We start from the raw sequence: 16,553 nt of genomic DNA on the forward strand, positions 1-16,553 counted from the left end.
TCAGCAAGTAGTAACCGGGACCATCAGATTAACGTGCCTTCCGAAGCACGGATCATCTTACTTTCGGACAATCAGGTGATCAGCCTGTAATGTCCTAACCAAACTAGGGATCACAAAGTGATTTTTGTGATATGTACCCACCGGGATTTGAACCCGGGACCTCCGGATCGTGAGCCCAACGCTCAAACCACTGGACCACGGAGACCACGGAGGCATGACCATCATGTCAAATACTTGTTAACACCAACACATGAGGTTCTCAGTACATGAACAATGATAGGATGTTGAGGATCCAGTTCTCACAACACGCTTCAAGTGCCCAGTTATATACATCAACAACATTGAATTGAACACTACTTTTGTCTTCTTCCATCGCAGAGTACGTGCAGTAATAATGGGAACTAGGAATACTTAGTTCATCTGGTCACGGTTGTGCGGTCACGAGCATTAATATGTATACACTTTGGTACCATGTCACATTAACTTTTTTGACAAATTGAACTGTAAGTCTCAACTAAATGTCAAATATGTTAGTGCGACAGAGTCCTAAAGTGGGTACATTATATTGCTCATGACTGTACCTCTGAAAACTACGTGAGCTTATGTTAAGTTACTGCCTAGGTGCCCCTTCGGGAATACAGGTGTGTTTATGTTTTTGTTTTATGTACAAAATATATTTTTTTGAGTAAGGATTCATTGAGTATATTTTCTTGGGACCTGGATTGTCACGGAATTTCACGAGAACCAAGACTTAGGAATGAAACCCTACATTAAAAACTCGGTTTGTAACCGTACTAAATATATGCAACATTAAGTCTAGCTTGCTGACAACGTCATATCATATCATATCCCAGCGGATTCGGTCTGTCTACACCTAATTGGTAGTCCACATGAAACCATCGCACCAAATCCGGCGGTGTCATGAGACCATTGCTTCACTTTCCCGGATGACGTTTAGTATTCCGTCTTCGTCGTCGGATCACGAAATGACGTAATTTTATCCCGCCCAATAGTAAAATGCTAGTCGAGGTAAATATCATCATCATCAGCCCATTAAGGTCCCCACTGCTGGGGCACGGGCCTTCCCTATGGATGGATAGGGAGATCGGGCCTTAAACCATCACGCGGGCCCAGTGCGGATTGATGGTTATTAACGACTGCTAATGCAGCCGGGACCAACGGCTTAACGTGCCTTCCGAAGCACGGAGGAGCTCGAGATGAAAACTTTTTTTTTTGGTCACCCATCCTATGGCCGGCCTTTGCGAAAGTTGCTTAACGTCAACAATCGCAGACCGAGCGCGTTTACCGCTGCGCCACCGAGCTCCTCGTAAATATAGTGTAAATCATGGAAGAAAAAAAGGTTCTCGGTTGATTGAAGGGAGGCCTGTGCGCAGCAGTGGGACATATCGTGGCTGACTTTGCAGACTGCAATTTTTTTTCTTCTAATTCGTCTTATTGACAATTGCAAAAAGTGCAAATCAGATTCGCCAAATATTTCAGATACGTCAGTCGTCAGCGACGATATTATATATTATGGGATGTTTATGTTATGTCATATTCCAATAGGGTAGCCAGAGGTATATCCATCGCTAGATGAACTAAGTACGCACCCACACCTCACCGAGCCTAGATGGCATTTTAATAAGTATTATTTTCCAAATTTAAAAACCGGTGTTTTGTTCAAACAAAATTCGATTGTTTTGTTTTTTTTTTTTTATTGATGAGAAGTATACGTATAATCGACCATCATGTTCGACAAGACACAATACCACATCATCATCATTATCAGCCGTACGACGCCCACTGTTGAGCATAAGTCTCCCCCAAGGATCCCCACGACGATCGGTCCTGCGCTGCCCGCATCCAGCGGCTTCCCGCGACCTTCACCAGATTGTCGGTCTACCTTACCACACAATACCACAGTCGGTTTTTATTTTTTTTAATATCCGAAAAGATAAACAGCTGAACACATTGTTTCTTTTCGTTCTCAGTCCAACTTAGAAGTAAAAAAACATCGAGTAATTGTATTGTGTTAACTTATCAGTTATAACATAAGTTGAACTTGATATTACTGTCTGACGTTGGGGTTCACCTGACCTGACTATCAGTGGAATGAGTCCTGCGATAAAATAGGGCGATAAAAATACAATACACACATATCTACACATACATAGATATTCAGTCATGAGCAATAAAATGTACCCACTTTAGGACTCTGTCGCACTAACATATTTGTCATTTAGTGAGACTTACAGTTCAATTTGTCAAAAAAGTTAATGTGACATGGTACCAAAGTGTATACATATTAATGCTCGTGACCGTACACACTCAAACGCAGATATAAATACAGAAAATATTCGTTAAGTCATCGTAAGATTGAACAAGCGTTGAGGAAAGCTGTCTAATGTATGTCTACAGTTTAAAGACAGTAATTAAATTATGTAAAAAGGTCATTCATTATAAGGTTAGCGATTATATAGAAGATATGAATGCATGGGATTTACTGTCTGAGAACTGATATTAGGCAGCCAAATTACAAAATAGTATATGAATATTTTATGTTTTTTTTTTAAAGAACGTCCAGGGTCCTGTGCCGCGGTTTTTCTAGCAGCATATTTTCCCCGGCTATACAGGTTGTGAGAAGCTGCAGTAGTTTTAGGCAGATGAGACGTTCATTATGTAAAAAATTTTGATTCAAAGTTTAACTATTTTACCTAATGATTGTGTTAATTCCGTGTGTGTGTTTAACATTTTTTAACGATATGATAGGTATTTTTCCACACCGACCACTGAATAAAATGTACGAGTGTAAAATTTCATACTACAATGCATGTTTATTTCTCTTAGACCACCCTTAACACTTGTGTCCGTCACAGTACCGTGTCGTGACACCATGTCAGCGTTATGTCACGTTATGTCAATAATGTCAGGTATCAGATGTCGGCCACCCACTTAGCGATCATCCCATGCCAACCATGAACAAGTGAGTTTATATCCGCTCCTAATATTTTTAAGATGGATATTTCGACGATTGACTGATTATGATATGCGTACACTGGACTGACGCGAATGGGATGGCGCTTAGAGTAGTCTAATTCATTACATAATGTATTATTTATTAGGATTTCTGACATCCGCTTCTGAGTAGTACTGACAGTTACTACTGCCCTCTGTCAGGTTCCAGGTTACAGTCCCTGTGACTATTACTGCTGCTGTTACTATTTCAGTACCTAATATTAAATAAGATCTTATAAATCGAATAATAGTTATGTTTACAATAATGTGGAAATATCCGGCCCAAACCAGGTTTGTGGAACATCTACTACCATTACAAATACGGATTAGGGTGGCCACAAACTTAAAATTCTGAAAACCGTAAGCTAACTAACAATAAATAATAATTAAAATCTATGTGTATGCGTAGTATAAGAAAACCAGGTATGCTCAAAAGTGACAGCTAGCATTTCAAGGTTAGCCCAGCTGCGTTGCCATTTTGTAAAAAATAAATTACCCACGACCAATGTTTTATATTTACTTTGCTAGGTGATTTTGAACCTTTAGTAAAAGAGTTACAGTTTTAATTATTTTTGTATATCTGGCAAGGAATAGTAATTAAAGACATTAGTCAGTAATTCGATTAATTTTCAATAATAAAATTTACGTCCTCGGAATACATTCGTAACAATTACGTCATCAAAGGGCTAACAATGGCGGCTTGTCATAGGATTGAGCATACCTGGATTTCTTATACCATGTGTGTATGTATTTTATTATCTATGATATTACATTACGCAGATACCGATTTCAAAGATGGAGCATGCTTCTTAAATTGATGATGATGATATAATTGTTTTAAGTTTACGCGGTTATTATCATAATTAAAACACATAATAACGGGTTCTTACCGCGTTTGAAATAGGGATATGAGACTCCCGACTCTCATTTCTATTATGTGTTTTAATTATGATGATGATATAAGTTATTATATTCAAACGGAAATGAAAAAATACCGAAATTAGCCCGGTTCGGTATTGAGGTATTGTGCGTTCACCTTTACGGGCTTTAATGAAAGATTTATACTTTATTTATTTATAATGCACGTCCGGGAAATGATTTACCGTTGCTTACTTATTGACCATTTGCGTGTAATACGAGCTACTACGAGTAGATATTGAGCTCAGTAAGAGTGATAATTATATGGCGTTCCTGGGAATGTTACCCTTTGGGAATATTATGTAAAAAGAGCTTTATTATAAAAGCTGAAAAAGTTGGCCATTTATCTTTATGTTTATTTCAGACACCATAATCCATAGCCACACCCCGGACACTTCATACAAACAACCTCGTTTTAGACAGACTCTACACATTGACGTACGCGTCTCTATATGTACGTATAGTATAGAGTATTTATTATATTAACTTTAGTTTTACTTTTAGGTATTAATTTTTTATTGCACCATCCCGCATCCAAGTTGTTTGTAAATGTTTGTTTCCTTTTGGTGGTTGCCTGGAAGAAATTGCTCTAGAGCAATAAGGCCGCCCAAATTGTACTGTTTTCATGCGTTATGTCTGATTGTTGAAATTTTAGTTCTGTGCAATAAAGTATATTTGATTTGATTTGATTTGATTTGATTGACGTTATCGTACACGCGCATCTGTGTGTGTGATGTCTGACACCATACGATTGAAGACTAAACCTTTATTGCACAATTAAAAACAAAACAAACACACTTTTTTATGTTTTATGAGAACGCTTACCGAGGAGTAGTATCGGCAGGTCGATAAGCAGGTGCCACCAGAAGCTGTGTCGCGCCTGCATTGCGGGTGCTGGAGGCTGCTCTGACACCGTCTGGAACAAAACAACCACGATTATTGTTAAGAACTTTGTAGAAGACAAAAATAATACTTATTGTTTAAAATACAACACACTACACATACAAATACACACACACACACACGCACGCACCCACGCACGCACACACACACACACACACACACACACACACACACACACACACACACACACACACACACACACACACACACACACTGCAGTTGCAAGTTGCGAGTTGTCTTGTAGTGGCTTGTCGCTCTGTTCATCCCTATAGGGATAACGAGCGTGATTCTTGTCTCTCATTGTAAACATCGGTATTTAGGTACTTGTAGAAAAAGCACAAGCTGCTTCAATTAATTATGATGGGCAAAATTGAAGGGAAAAGACGTCGAGGGAGGAGGAAGAAGTCATGGCTGCGGAACATCCGCGAATGGACCGGCGTTACAACCGTAGAACAGCTGATTCGTCTTGCTTCTGACAGAGAAGAGTTATCAAAGCTGACGGCCAACGTCCAGTAATGGACAGGCACTTGAAGAAGAAGAAGAGAAAAAGCACACAATTACCTGTTTTAGCTAAATGGTATAAAAATATGATACAATGGTATGATAGAATATAATATTAAAAATACTGTCAGATAGAACAGAATCCGTCGGCCTAATCTCGACTGATACATCGCTATGCAAACGAACGTCACAACACTGGCTTCCGTACTTTGACAGATCTAATTCGTACCGCGTTTTGAAGCTATTGTAAAACATTATCTTTATTGAAATATAATCACTAATTGTACAGAAATAGATGTTCTGTTTAATAGTACTTATTATTTATTATATACAATTATAAACAAATAACACTTATCTATTATATATCTACATAAAACAGAAAAACTAAAATAACAAGTCACGTTTTTATTTTCCACATTTTTAACATTTTCTAGATTTCCTAAAATGATTACATGTTATTCAAAAAAGTTGTACACGTTATTTGACTAAGTACATTAAAGATAAAAATATTTTTATTGTGCATAAATTTAGGTACAGTTATAGATAATAGTTGCAGTTATAGTTGCAAATTACGTCATTAACTGCTATCTCATTTTTCTTCTGCTACATTATTTAAAGATTTCATATACGTTTCAGACATTTTCGAATTCCTACCCAGCTGCAGCAAAATTGCAGCTTTTATCCGGTAGATTACGCACAACTGCAAAAGCCGCATTTAGTATAACAGTTGGTTTGTAGTTGGAATGCCGTTGGATTGTAGTTGGAATGCAGTCAGTTTGCAGTCAGGAATGTTTTGATGCTGTAATGTCAAGCGCACAAAAACTGTCGCGTCTGCCATACTGCGGCCGTTGCCGTGGTATTATGTTACAGTTACCATTTAGTTTCCGATGTTATTCTCAGTACGAATTGTGACATAGAGCTCTAAGTACGTAAGAAATTAGTTCCATGTATTTCAATAGCTCTAGCCGTTTGTATGTGATCTTAAATTCGTCTAAATAGCGTCTTTTTTAGCCCACAGGTTAGTCTGCTAGGAAAATACATTTTAGTCACGAGGCCGTTTGCCCACGTATTCATAATTTATTTTTATTTATGTTATTCATTTATTTACGTGGATTAAATAATCTAGTATAGTTCAATCCAAAAAAGAAACTCGTTCCTTGCGACAAACTTATTGGGTTTAGATTTGAATTAATTCAGTTATAGCGCCATCTAATAGGGAGTAACGTAACCAGAAAAATATAATTTTATGAAATTATTAACGAATAAAACGAGTTTTTCCGGAAATTAAACGAAAGAAGTACTCAAAACGAAAGAATTTATATTTTCAAGAACAGATTTAATATGAACGAATAGATAATATAGAAAGAAATCTACCTATATAAATTAGCGATGCGTTACGTATGATGGCCGTTTTACATAATAAAGTACAACAATTCAATCCGTCAATGACCCCGATCCCTGTAGACACCTCCTAATCTTATTTTAGGTTATACCTGTCACTTTCTTATCTACCAAAAAGGAAAGGGACGGATAATTGACAGTTGTTAATATTAAATTGAATATAACACGGGCAAATAAAATAGGCATCTCGCTGATATGTAACCCGTCTTTCTGTTTATAACCTAATTTTGTTGGGTAATTTTCGGGATCTCGCGGGATATTTCCAATCCCGCGGGATCTCAAATTTGCGATCCCGAGTCGGGATTGCGTTCTCTACTCAGGACACTTAGTCACTTACTTACTTAGTCACGCAGGAGTCACTAAGCGTCCTATTATTATGTTTGTCATTCCATATCTCGGGACTATGGAGTCCCGGACTTTTGGAAGCCGTGCGTGGGGCCGAAGCCAACACGTAGAGGCCTCTTAAGACAATTTAATAATAATGGGACACTTAGTGACTCCTGCGTTGCCATAACCATCAAATTCAGGTATTCAGGCCACCTCGCCGTGACAATCACGATGTAACGATGGATTAGCATAGGTATGCCTAGATTAAGGCACCTGACACACTTAAAGCGATGCAGCGAGTGGGCTATATCTAAATATCTAGGACCTAAACGACACAAGAGCTCCTATTATCCTAGAATAACGGCTTACTGTCTCCGTGGTCCAGTGGTTTGAGCGTTGGGCTCACGATCCGGAGGTCCCAGGTTCAAATCCCGGTGGGGACATATCACAATGTGATCCCTAGTTTGGTTAAGACATTACAGGCTGATCACTTGATTGTCCGAAAGTAAGATGATCCGTGCTTCGTGTTAGGTAAGCCGTTGGTCCCGGTTACTACTTACTGATGTAAGTTAGTTATCGTTACGTGAGCCATGTTAGGGGCCTTTGGCGGCTCAATAGTAACCCTGACACCAGGGTTTATGAGGTTGGTGACAGATAATGTCAGTGTCAAGAAAATGATTCCTTTTTCCGGTTACACTTCAACGTACATTCTATTGTTTTTTTTTTTTTTTTTTCATTTTAATGCTCCCTCTCTGCGGCTTCACCGCTCTACATCAGGCACAACAAGAATCATGGCCTGAATCATCCCCCTTAGTGAACTTTACGATGTCACTAACACCCTGTATACTAATACAAAGTATCAAACGAGACTGCAGGCTGTCTTCTGATTGCTTCTGGCTCTGCCAACCCAAATACGGGCTTGACTTTATGCATCTCTACCACCAGAATCATACGCGAACTCGCTTTCCGCTAGCAGTCGGTTAATTAATAATTGTTGCAACTCGTGTGGGTTGTTAACGCAACCAGTGGCAGGTGTGTACAGAACATATAATGTTATATACGTCCATAGATACCATTGGGGTAGAAGCGTGGTAATACGCAGCGACTCATTTAGGGTTGTGCCCCTTTAGGACAAAACAGTGGATGCAGTAGCATCTCGGACACTTCATACAAAAAAAAAACACTTTTTTTACAGACACTACAAACTGACGTTACCTTACACGCGCATTTGTGTGTGTGAAGACTAAAGTAATACCTTAGTTGAGGTCGTTGACAGTTTGACACTCACCCTAAAAGGTTTGACAGCGCTGTCATCGGTAAACCTAGCTGAGCCGATGGTGGGGAGAGCTGCCGTTCTATACATAGTATAATTTCTTATTCCATAGTTTAGTAGTTATGTAGTTTCTCCTTTTGTGGTTCGGAACTTTAAAAAACATTTTGAAGTCGGTTTATTTCTTAAGTTATTTATTTATTACTGTAATTTTCTTTTTAATCACTTTTTTGTAATCGAACATTATTCCTTAGGGGATATACCTAACGTTTTTCCTTAAGGGCACATTAAATGAATATTGAATTTGAATTTCGTATTTGATTTTTTAATACTAACAGGATTAAAAATACGAGTGAAAGGAGAAATTAAGTCTTTTTACGGACACGTGGTTCGCTACGAGTAATGATTGTAGGCGTGTGTATTTAGTATTAATTTATAACATATTACCACACAATGGTTACATTAAAGCACCTAAGTATCTCTCAACCGTAGAGACAGATACTGTTAGTTGAGTGTAAGGCTATTAATATTAATCGCGGGAGAATCCGCTTGGCTGGACTTCAGTGTTGCCAGCATTTGCATTATATTATGCTCAGGGTTGCTAGACTAATAAACAATAAACATAATAATAAAACGCAAATATCCTAAAATTGAATATGAAGTAATAATAACCCTGATAATAGAATTGGTAACGTCGGTCACTGACCTCACAATTTTTGGCATAATTTTATGAGAAAGTAATAATGATTCAGTATGTTAAGAAACACAACTTTCTGTATATTAAAGTGATTGTGAAAAAAAAATGGCGTGGGATTTCAGAACAATCGTAACTTAACCCAGATAACCGTTGCTAGTCCATTAACTAGCTGTCCATATAAACATCATTAACATTAACACAGATACAAGTACCAACGCAAATTCTACATTTAAGTTAACATTATTTTATCAACACAAATGGTCCGTCAAGATAAGAAAAAAGCTTGATAAAATGCGTTCTTATCTCAGTTACTTACGCGGCCTCCGCGGTCCAATGGTTGACCGTTGTGCGTACAATCCAGAGATCCCGGGTGGAAGTTCGAATCAAGGTGGGAACAAATCAAAAAAATCACTTTTTGATCCCCAGTTCGGTTAAGACATTACAGGCTAATCACCTGATTAACAGTGTAACCAAGTAATAACAGTGCGTATTGTATAAAAGCAACCCTAGCACCCAATAGGTCAGATTTGCAATTTCTTTCTAAGAAGGGTCGTGACGAAACTGTGATTAGAGAAGCGGTAAGCGAAAACTTTATAGCGCCGTCGCACCTTAAGACTTCTAATGTGGTGCTTAAAAAGACATCAAGAAGAAAAAATCAACACATAAGCTCACGACTATATGGGGGTAGTCAGAGGTACATCTATCACAAGATGAACTAAGTACCCATGCTACGAGCTTTTTGGGGAGTTAAAAAGGCCACATCGAAGCAATTCATCTAAAAAAGCAATATTGTAATTTGATATTTGCGCATATAAAAGTAAATGCGCAATGCAAATAAATGTCAAATAACAATATTGCTTTCTTAGATGAATCGCTTCGATGTGGCCATTTTAACCCCCCTGTAAAACTAACATGACAGGTGGAGAGCCACATCGCCGTCTATAATGGTCGAGCCAACTGTGTTAGTGAAAACTGCACTTAAAAATGTCAAACTCAAAATTTTTAAAAATCTATGACGTTTAAAACGTAGTTGAAAAACGATAAAATAATTTATATACTTAAAGAATTTATGTAATAACAGTTTATTATAAACGTAAAAAAGATCTCGAAGAATTGAGAACTTTTTGAAGCTTTCCTAAGTAGTTTTGATGTTGCGCTGTTGGTCATATAAACAATAGAGTATTTTCATTTTTAAAACGATTCCCTACGTACCTCTTAGGTTCTCGAAGGTATAGATGTAATAAAAACAAATTCAACTACATAATAAAAAACTTGAAAATCGGCCGCTGGCTGCCACCACTATTTCCTGACATAAATGTAAATAAGTGAAGCAACAAAATATCTCCAACACAAAAATTAACCTTATTGTAACTCTGCAAGACTAGTTTACATAATGGCAGATTCATAAACACATTTATATAAATATCCAACGATTAAAAGAGTAACTTTGTCACCAACTGAATGAAGATATTTTTGAGTTTGAAGTAAGCTCTCTGTACAATTCATCATAAGCACTTTATATACCAAGTACGGCTGCAAATTGATTATTTAAGCCTCTGCTCACCCCGACACGGATTATAAGCGTGAACTGCATCTGTCTGCATCATTAACTTTTTCGTTCACATGTCAAATACATTTCCCGTGTTACATCGGACATAACACGTCGACGTAAATCAACTATAACAACTCGCATATAAATATAACATTCAGCATTCGTGTAACATGTGAATGTTACAATAACAAACGATTGTAACACTAACAAATCAATATAACAGTAACCGTTATAACACCGTTATGAGAAAAGCGTGAATCAGTGGGTGGGTCGTTGTCGTGGGCTTATAAAGACGATGTTGTTAAGTTTGCTTTTTCATTCGGACATACATAACATAAATAGCCTATATACGTCCCACTGCTGGGCACAGGCCTCCTCTCAATCAAACGGAGAGGGTATGGAGCATACTCCACCACGCTGCTCCACTGCGGGTTGGTGGAGGTGTTTTTACGGCTAATAGCCGGGACCAACGGCTTAACGGCTTCCGAAGCACGGAATCAACTTACTTTTTCGGACAATCAGGTGATTCAAGCCTGACAAGACATATCTACATTATTATTTTTCTGTAGATATTCGGACATATCTACAGAAAAATAATATGTACATACAGGGTCTTAGTGACATCGTAACGAAAACTCTGAGAGATGATTCAGACCATGATTCTGAGTTGATATAAAGTAGAATTTTCCGTCGCAAATTTATGGAACTGAAAATAATTTAAAAAGAACATTATTTTCATGTTTTTTTCCGACAGGAAATTCCATTTGATATCAACTCAGAATCACGGCCTGAATCATCCGCCTCAGTATTCGTTATGGTGTCACTAACACCCATACGTACTTGTATGGCTACATTTACGTACATGTAGGGGGTGAAAGTGACATCGTGACTAATCCTGAGGGGGATGATTCAACTCACTATTCTAAGTTAAGTGGAACTTTGAAACGAAAAGTATAGAATAGAAAACAATTAAAAAAAAACCAAAGGCATAGTGCATTTTGAGACGGAAAATTCCACTTGATATTAACTTATAGTCAAGACCGGAATCATCCCCCTCAGTATTCGTTACGATGTCACTAACACTCTGTATAGGAGATCATTAACAACACAATGTAACCAGTGATGTCCCGTTCCCGGGGTATTCCCAAAGTAGGAATGTTCCCGTTGTAAAAACTTTTTAATAGTAACTGTTCTTTTTTTTCAAATTGCTCATTCTTGTACTCTGATCCAAACTGCCTAAAGGCTAACTTTTTACTGCTTTTTAATATTCCCAGTTTGGGAATGTTAAAAAGCAGTAAAAAGTTAGCACATGTACAAACATAACGATAATCACAATGCGTATATTTCCCTCTAAGGCGCACACTCCAAGTCGTTGACAGTTTGACGGTCGCCCTAAAAGGTTTGACAGCGCTGTCATCGGCGCACGCGCCGGTTATGCTGGCAAAATCGCAAATTAATCAGCACTTATACCTTATTGATATTCTTAATGTGATACTAAACGATTGCGCAAACCGATTTAGATAGATACCTGAGTTTGTACCTATTAGCTTTCCGCCGGTTACTCTAGGACCCTTAAACTTCTCTGGAAAGTACTAGGTATTTTTTTTAGTCTTTCCCAGTATCACACCCCGGATATTTCATACAGAACACCTCATTTTACACAGACACTACACATTGACGTTATCGTACACGCGCATCTGTATGTGTGACGTCTGACGCCCATAAGATTGGTAAGGTAAACCTAGCTCAGCCGCTGGTGGGGAGTGGAGAGTTGCTGTTCTATACGTAGTATTTATTATGCTTCACGATTCAAGTCTAAACTATGTTTCTGTGTTGTAACTATGTTGTCTTCATAATCTATCTACTCCTTTTCTTCCATAGTATATGTAGTAGTTTACGTAGTGATATTTATTTATTATAACAATTATAATTATGTGTATTATTATTATGTAGTTTATGTAGTCGAAAGTGTATTTATTTTTATATGCACAAGTATTCCCATGCTGCACTATCCCGCTATATTACTTAATATTCAATATCTCCTATACTTAAAGGTTGCCTGGAAGAGATTGCTATTTAGCAATAAGGCCGCCTATTGTACTAATTCTATTTCTCTTTTGTTTTGTTTTTTGTTTTTTTCCTGTTTGTGCAATAAAGTATTTGTTATGTTATGTTATGTTCGCGAGGGGCGGGGGAGGGGGGGATATGTTTCTTTATAGGTTTCTGTTGTGCAATAAAGAATTATATATTATTTTTTTGTAATGTATTGTATTGTATCTACTGTAAAAGTTTACAGTAACTGCAGTACAGTTGCTATCAAGTGTTCAACAGTAAATTGTGCATTTATAGAAAACTAAGGCAGTAGTGAGTAGGCAGCATAATATAAAACCACCCACATAGTGCAAAATCGTAAAATACATATAAACATTACGATTTTCAGGGAACTACGACTTTCTCTTCCTTAATATGAAGATAAATTCAATATTATGACGCGAGCTAATCCTCGATCAGGGCAGATGGAAAATAAAGAAACTGGAACTATTTCAAACTAACTTTACACTAAACAATTTAACATAATAATATCGCTTGAAGAGCTCGGTGGCGCAGCGGTAAACGCGCTCGGTCTGAGATTGTTGAAGTTAAGCAACTTTCGCAAAGGCCGGTCATAGGATGGGTGACCACAAAAAATAAGTTTTCAGCTCGAGCTCCTCCGTGCTTCGGAATGCACGTTAAGCCGTTGGTCCCGGCTGCATTAGCAGTCGTTAATAACCATCAATCCGCACTGGGCCCGCGTGATGGTTTAAGGACCGATCTCCCTATCCATCCATAGGGAAGGCCCGTGCCCCAGCAGTGGGGACGTTAATGGGCTGATGATGATGAATATCACGCCTATTTCCCTTGAGGGTAGGCAGAGACCAAGGAATTCCAGTCACTACGATCCTGACACACTACTTTCGCTTCTTCCGCTCTCATCAAAGTCTTCCAACACCTCGCCATGTTAAGTCTGTTTAAGTATCATGCGGCGAGCCTTTTGCTAATAACAGATTGCATAAACAATTATTTATAAGTATAATTGCATGAGTTCAAGTAATTTTATTGAGACTTTCATAATCACCTTTCCTGGGCTCTATATAATAAGATCTATTATCGTATGGCACAATCCTCTATAAGCAATATTTAACCGGAATAATGGTCAATAATCAGTAATAACCGTCATTATTTAGACGCAATATGACGACTTCAAAGCTTTCTTATCTCTGCGACGATTCTTGAAACGGTTATCACTCTGGATCGGATGGTATGGCATCTTGTTTTATGTACATTGCTCGGTTTAACCGTTCAATTTTAATAATATAACATAATTTATAACATAAATTAGCCTATATATGTCTCACAGCTGGGCAAAGGCCTCCCCTTAATAAGCAAGTTTCATGCTGCTTATAATCTCGGACAGGACAGAAATCCAGCAAGGGCGTATGCTTTTTTAATTGTAGGTTACAGAGAAGCGTTTTCATGCAAAAAAGAAGGAAATCATTACTTTTGGGAACACCAGAGATTTGAAGACATACTGATCTGTAGATACTCTTTAGGGTACCTACTATAGGTAACGAGACTCTATTACCACACCCCGGACACTTCACACAAACAACCTCGTTTTACACAGACATTACACATTGACATTATAGTACACGCGCATCTGGTGTGACGTTTGACACCCATACGATATACGATTGAAGACTAAAGTAAGACCGAGGGAAGAGGTAGGAGGGAGGGGGGGGGGTCCTAACCCAGACGCTGGCAGAGAGTTGCTGTTGCTATACTTACTTAGTATTATTCGTTACTCTATGCTATTACTCGAGGAGCTCGATGGCGCAGCGCTATACGCGCTCGGTCTGCAATTGTTAAAGTTAAGCAAGTTTCGCAAAGGCCGGTCATAGGATGGGTGACCACAAAAAAAAGGTTTCATCTCGAGCTCCTCCGTGCTCGTTAGCAGTCGTTAATAACCATCAATCCGCACTGGGCTCGCGTGATGGTTTAAGGCCCGATCTCCCTATCCATCCATAGGGAAGGCCCGTGCCCCAGCAGGGGGACGTTAATGGGCTGATGATGATGATGCTATTACTAAACCTAAGCTGTCTGTTCGCTCTACGCTTTTGGGAAAATTACACAAGCAAGCAATGTGCAGTGAACAAAAATGCGTCTTAGAAGCGTATAGTTGAATTGAGGTGTTGGTATCGTTGGTGAGGCTCATAAATAACGGCGGGTCGCGGGGTGAACGCTTGGAACTTCGACCAAAGGGTACATTATGTAGAAAGGGCTTCCGATGTACTTAGAGAACTTATAGGTATTCAAAAAATTGCCATATCTCAGTACAGATTGTATTTAATAAATTATTGTTGTATAAATTGAAATTGTATTAATACAGAGTACTAGAAAAAGCAATTTGAAAAAGAAAAGCAGCCAGTGTCCTTACTAAAACTTTATACTTACTTTACTTTTATTATTTTTCTTTGCCTTTTTTATTGTACTAATTGAACTCTTTTTTATAGTTTTTGCATGATTTTATGTACGAGTATATGCTTCTGCCATTACATTGTATTTTTAAATAATCATGTACCTAAGTGCCCAAGCCAGTAAGTGAACAGCCTCCGTGGTCTAGTGGTTAGAGCGTTAGGCTCACGATCTGGAGGTCCGTGTTCGATTCCCGATGGGGACATTATCGAAATCACTTTGTGAGATTGTGCTATGTTTGGTAAGATTAATGATTACCTAAATGATAAAAATGTCTGGTATTGAATGTGTTCCTCTAGTTATTAAATAACTTGTAATGTACCCTCATTGATTTAAAAGATGTGTTGCTGTTGCAGTTTCTTGTCATTTCTTCTCCTCAGCCATAACACCTTGCGAAATGACGTAAATTCCAAAAAGTTACATTGACCTTCAACAAGTTTATCCATGATAATTACGTTGAATAAATGATTCTGATTCTGATTTGGACTTTAAAGGCTTGAATCACCTGATTGTCTGAAAACAAGGACCAACAGCTTAACTGTGCCTTCCGAAGCACGGATCATCTTACTTTCGGACAATCAGGTGGTGAGCCTGTAATGTCCTAACCAAACTAGGGATCACAAAGTGATTTTCGTGACCACCGGGATTTGAACCCGGGACCTCCAGATCGTGAACCCAACGCTTAAACCACTTGACCACGGAGGCCGTTGCCGATTACTTATTATTTTTAAAGGACATTGAACGCACACGACCTAAAGGGCTAATAACAGAATTAAACAGCAATAAAATTAAAAAGCACAGTCTAGTCGACCAATTAGTCCAGAGAAGACACAGATTTTAATTAAGATAACTAACTGTGGTAACTGACGCTATGGCCACCCGCACTTTACCGCAGCGCATACCGCATCGGCGCAACGACGTTGGTGTGGTGCGGTGAGTCATAGCAACTGCCCTAGTTATTACGTCTTGAATCATTTTATAAGTCGTTCCGTGAGTTTGAGGTGAAAATTTATAAAACGTAGCGATTCGACCCAGCTTTTAATTTTTACATTATAAGTATCATAAGAAAGATAATAAAAAATAATAATAATTGCACGCACGCCTTCCAAAAGTCCGGGACTCCATAGTCCCGAGTTATGGAAATGACAAACATAATAATAATAAGAAGAAGTAGTATAGAAATCGCTTTAAGCGATAAGGCCGCCATTTACTTAGTTAAGAGTCTTTTTGTAATTGTTTAGTTTTATTTTGGTGCATTAAAGTGTATTTGTATTGTATTGTATCATAGTTCTTCTCTCGTGTGGTTTATCAGGTGAATGACCGACTTTATCAACCCTGGTGTCAGGTTTACTACTGAGCCGCCAAAAGCCGCATGTGCTATGTCGTATACAAATACACTATTAACTAAATAAATAATAAATATGACCTTCAACAATTAAAAAGCAGAAAGAGTAGTA

General features: G+C 38.2%; 1 protein-coding gene across 2 annotated transcripts in view; it reads right to left on the bottom strand.

Moving 5' to 3' along the window:
• The window catches only part of LOC126374192 (phospholipid phosphatase 2-like), a 79,421-nt gene that overhangs the window by 15,816 nt on the left and 47,052 nt on the right, over positions 1 to 16,553 (bottom strand). For both annotated transcript variants that reach the window (XM_050020691.1, XM_050020692.1), the window contains exon 2: positions 4,759 to 4,849. In XM_050020691.1, coding sequence (XP_049876648.1) covers positions 4,759 to 4,849 — 91 coding nt within the window. The remainder of the gene's footprint in view (positions 1 to 4,758; positions 4,850 to 16,553) is intronic.

This window comes from Pectinophora gossypiella, chromosome 17 (genome assembly GCF_024362695.1).
Source record: "Pectinophora gossypiella chromosome 17, ilPecGoss1.1, whole genome shotgun sequence".
Lineage (NCBI taxonomy): Eukaryota > Metazoa > Arthropoda > Insecta > Lepidoptera > Gelechiidae > Pectinophora > Pectinophora gossypiella.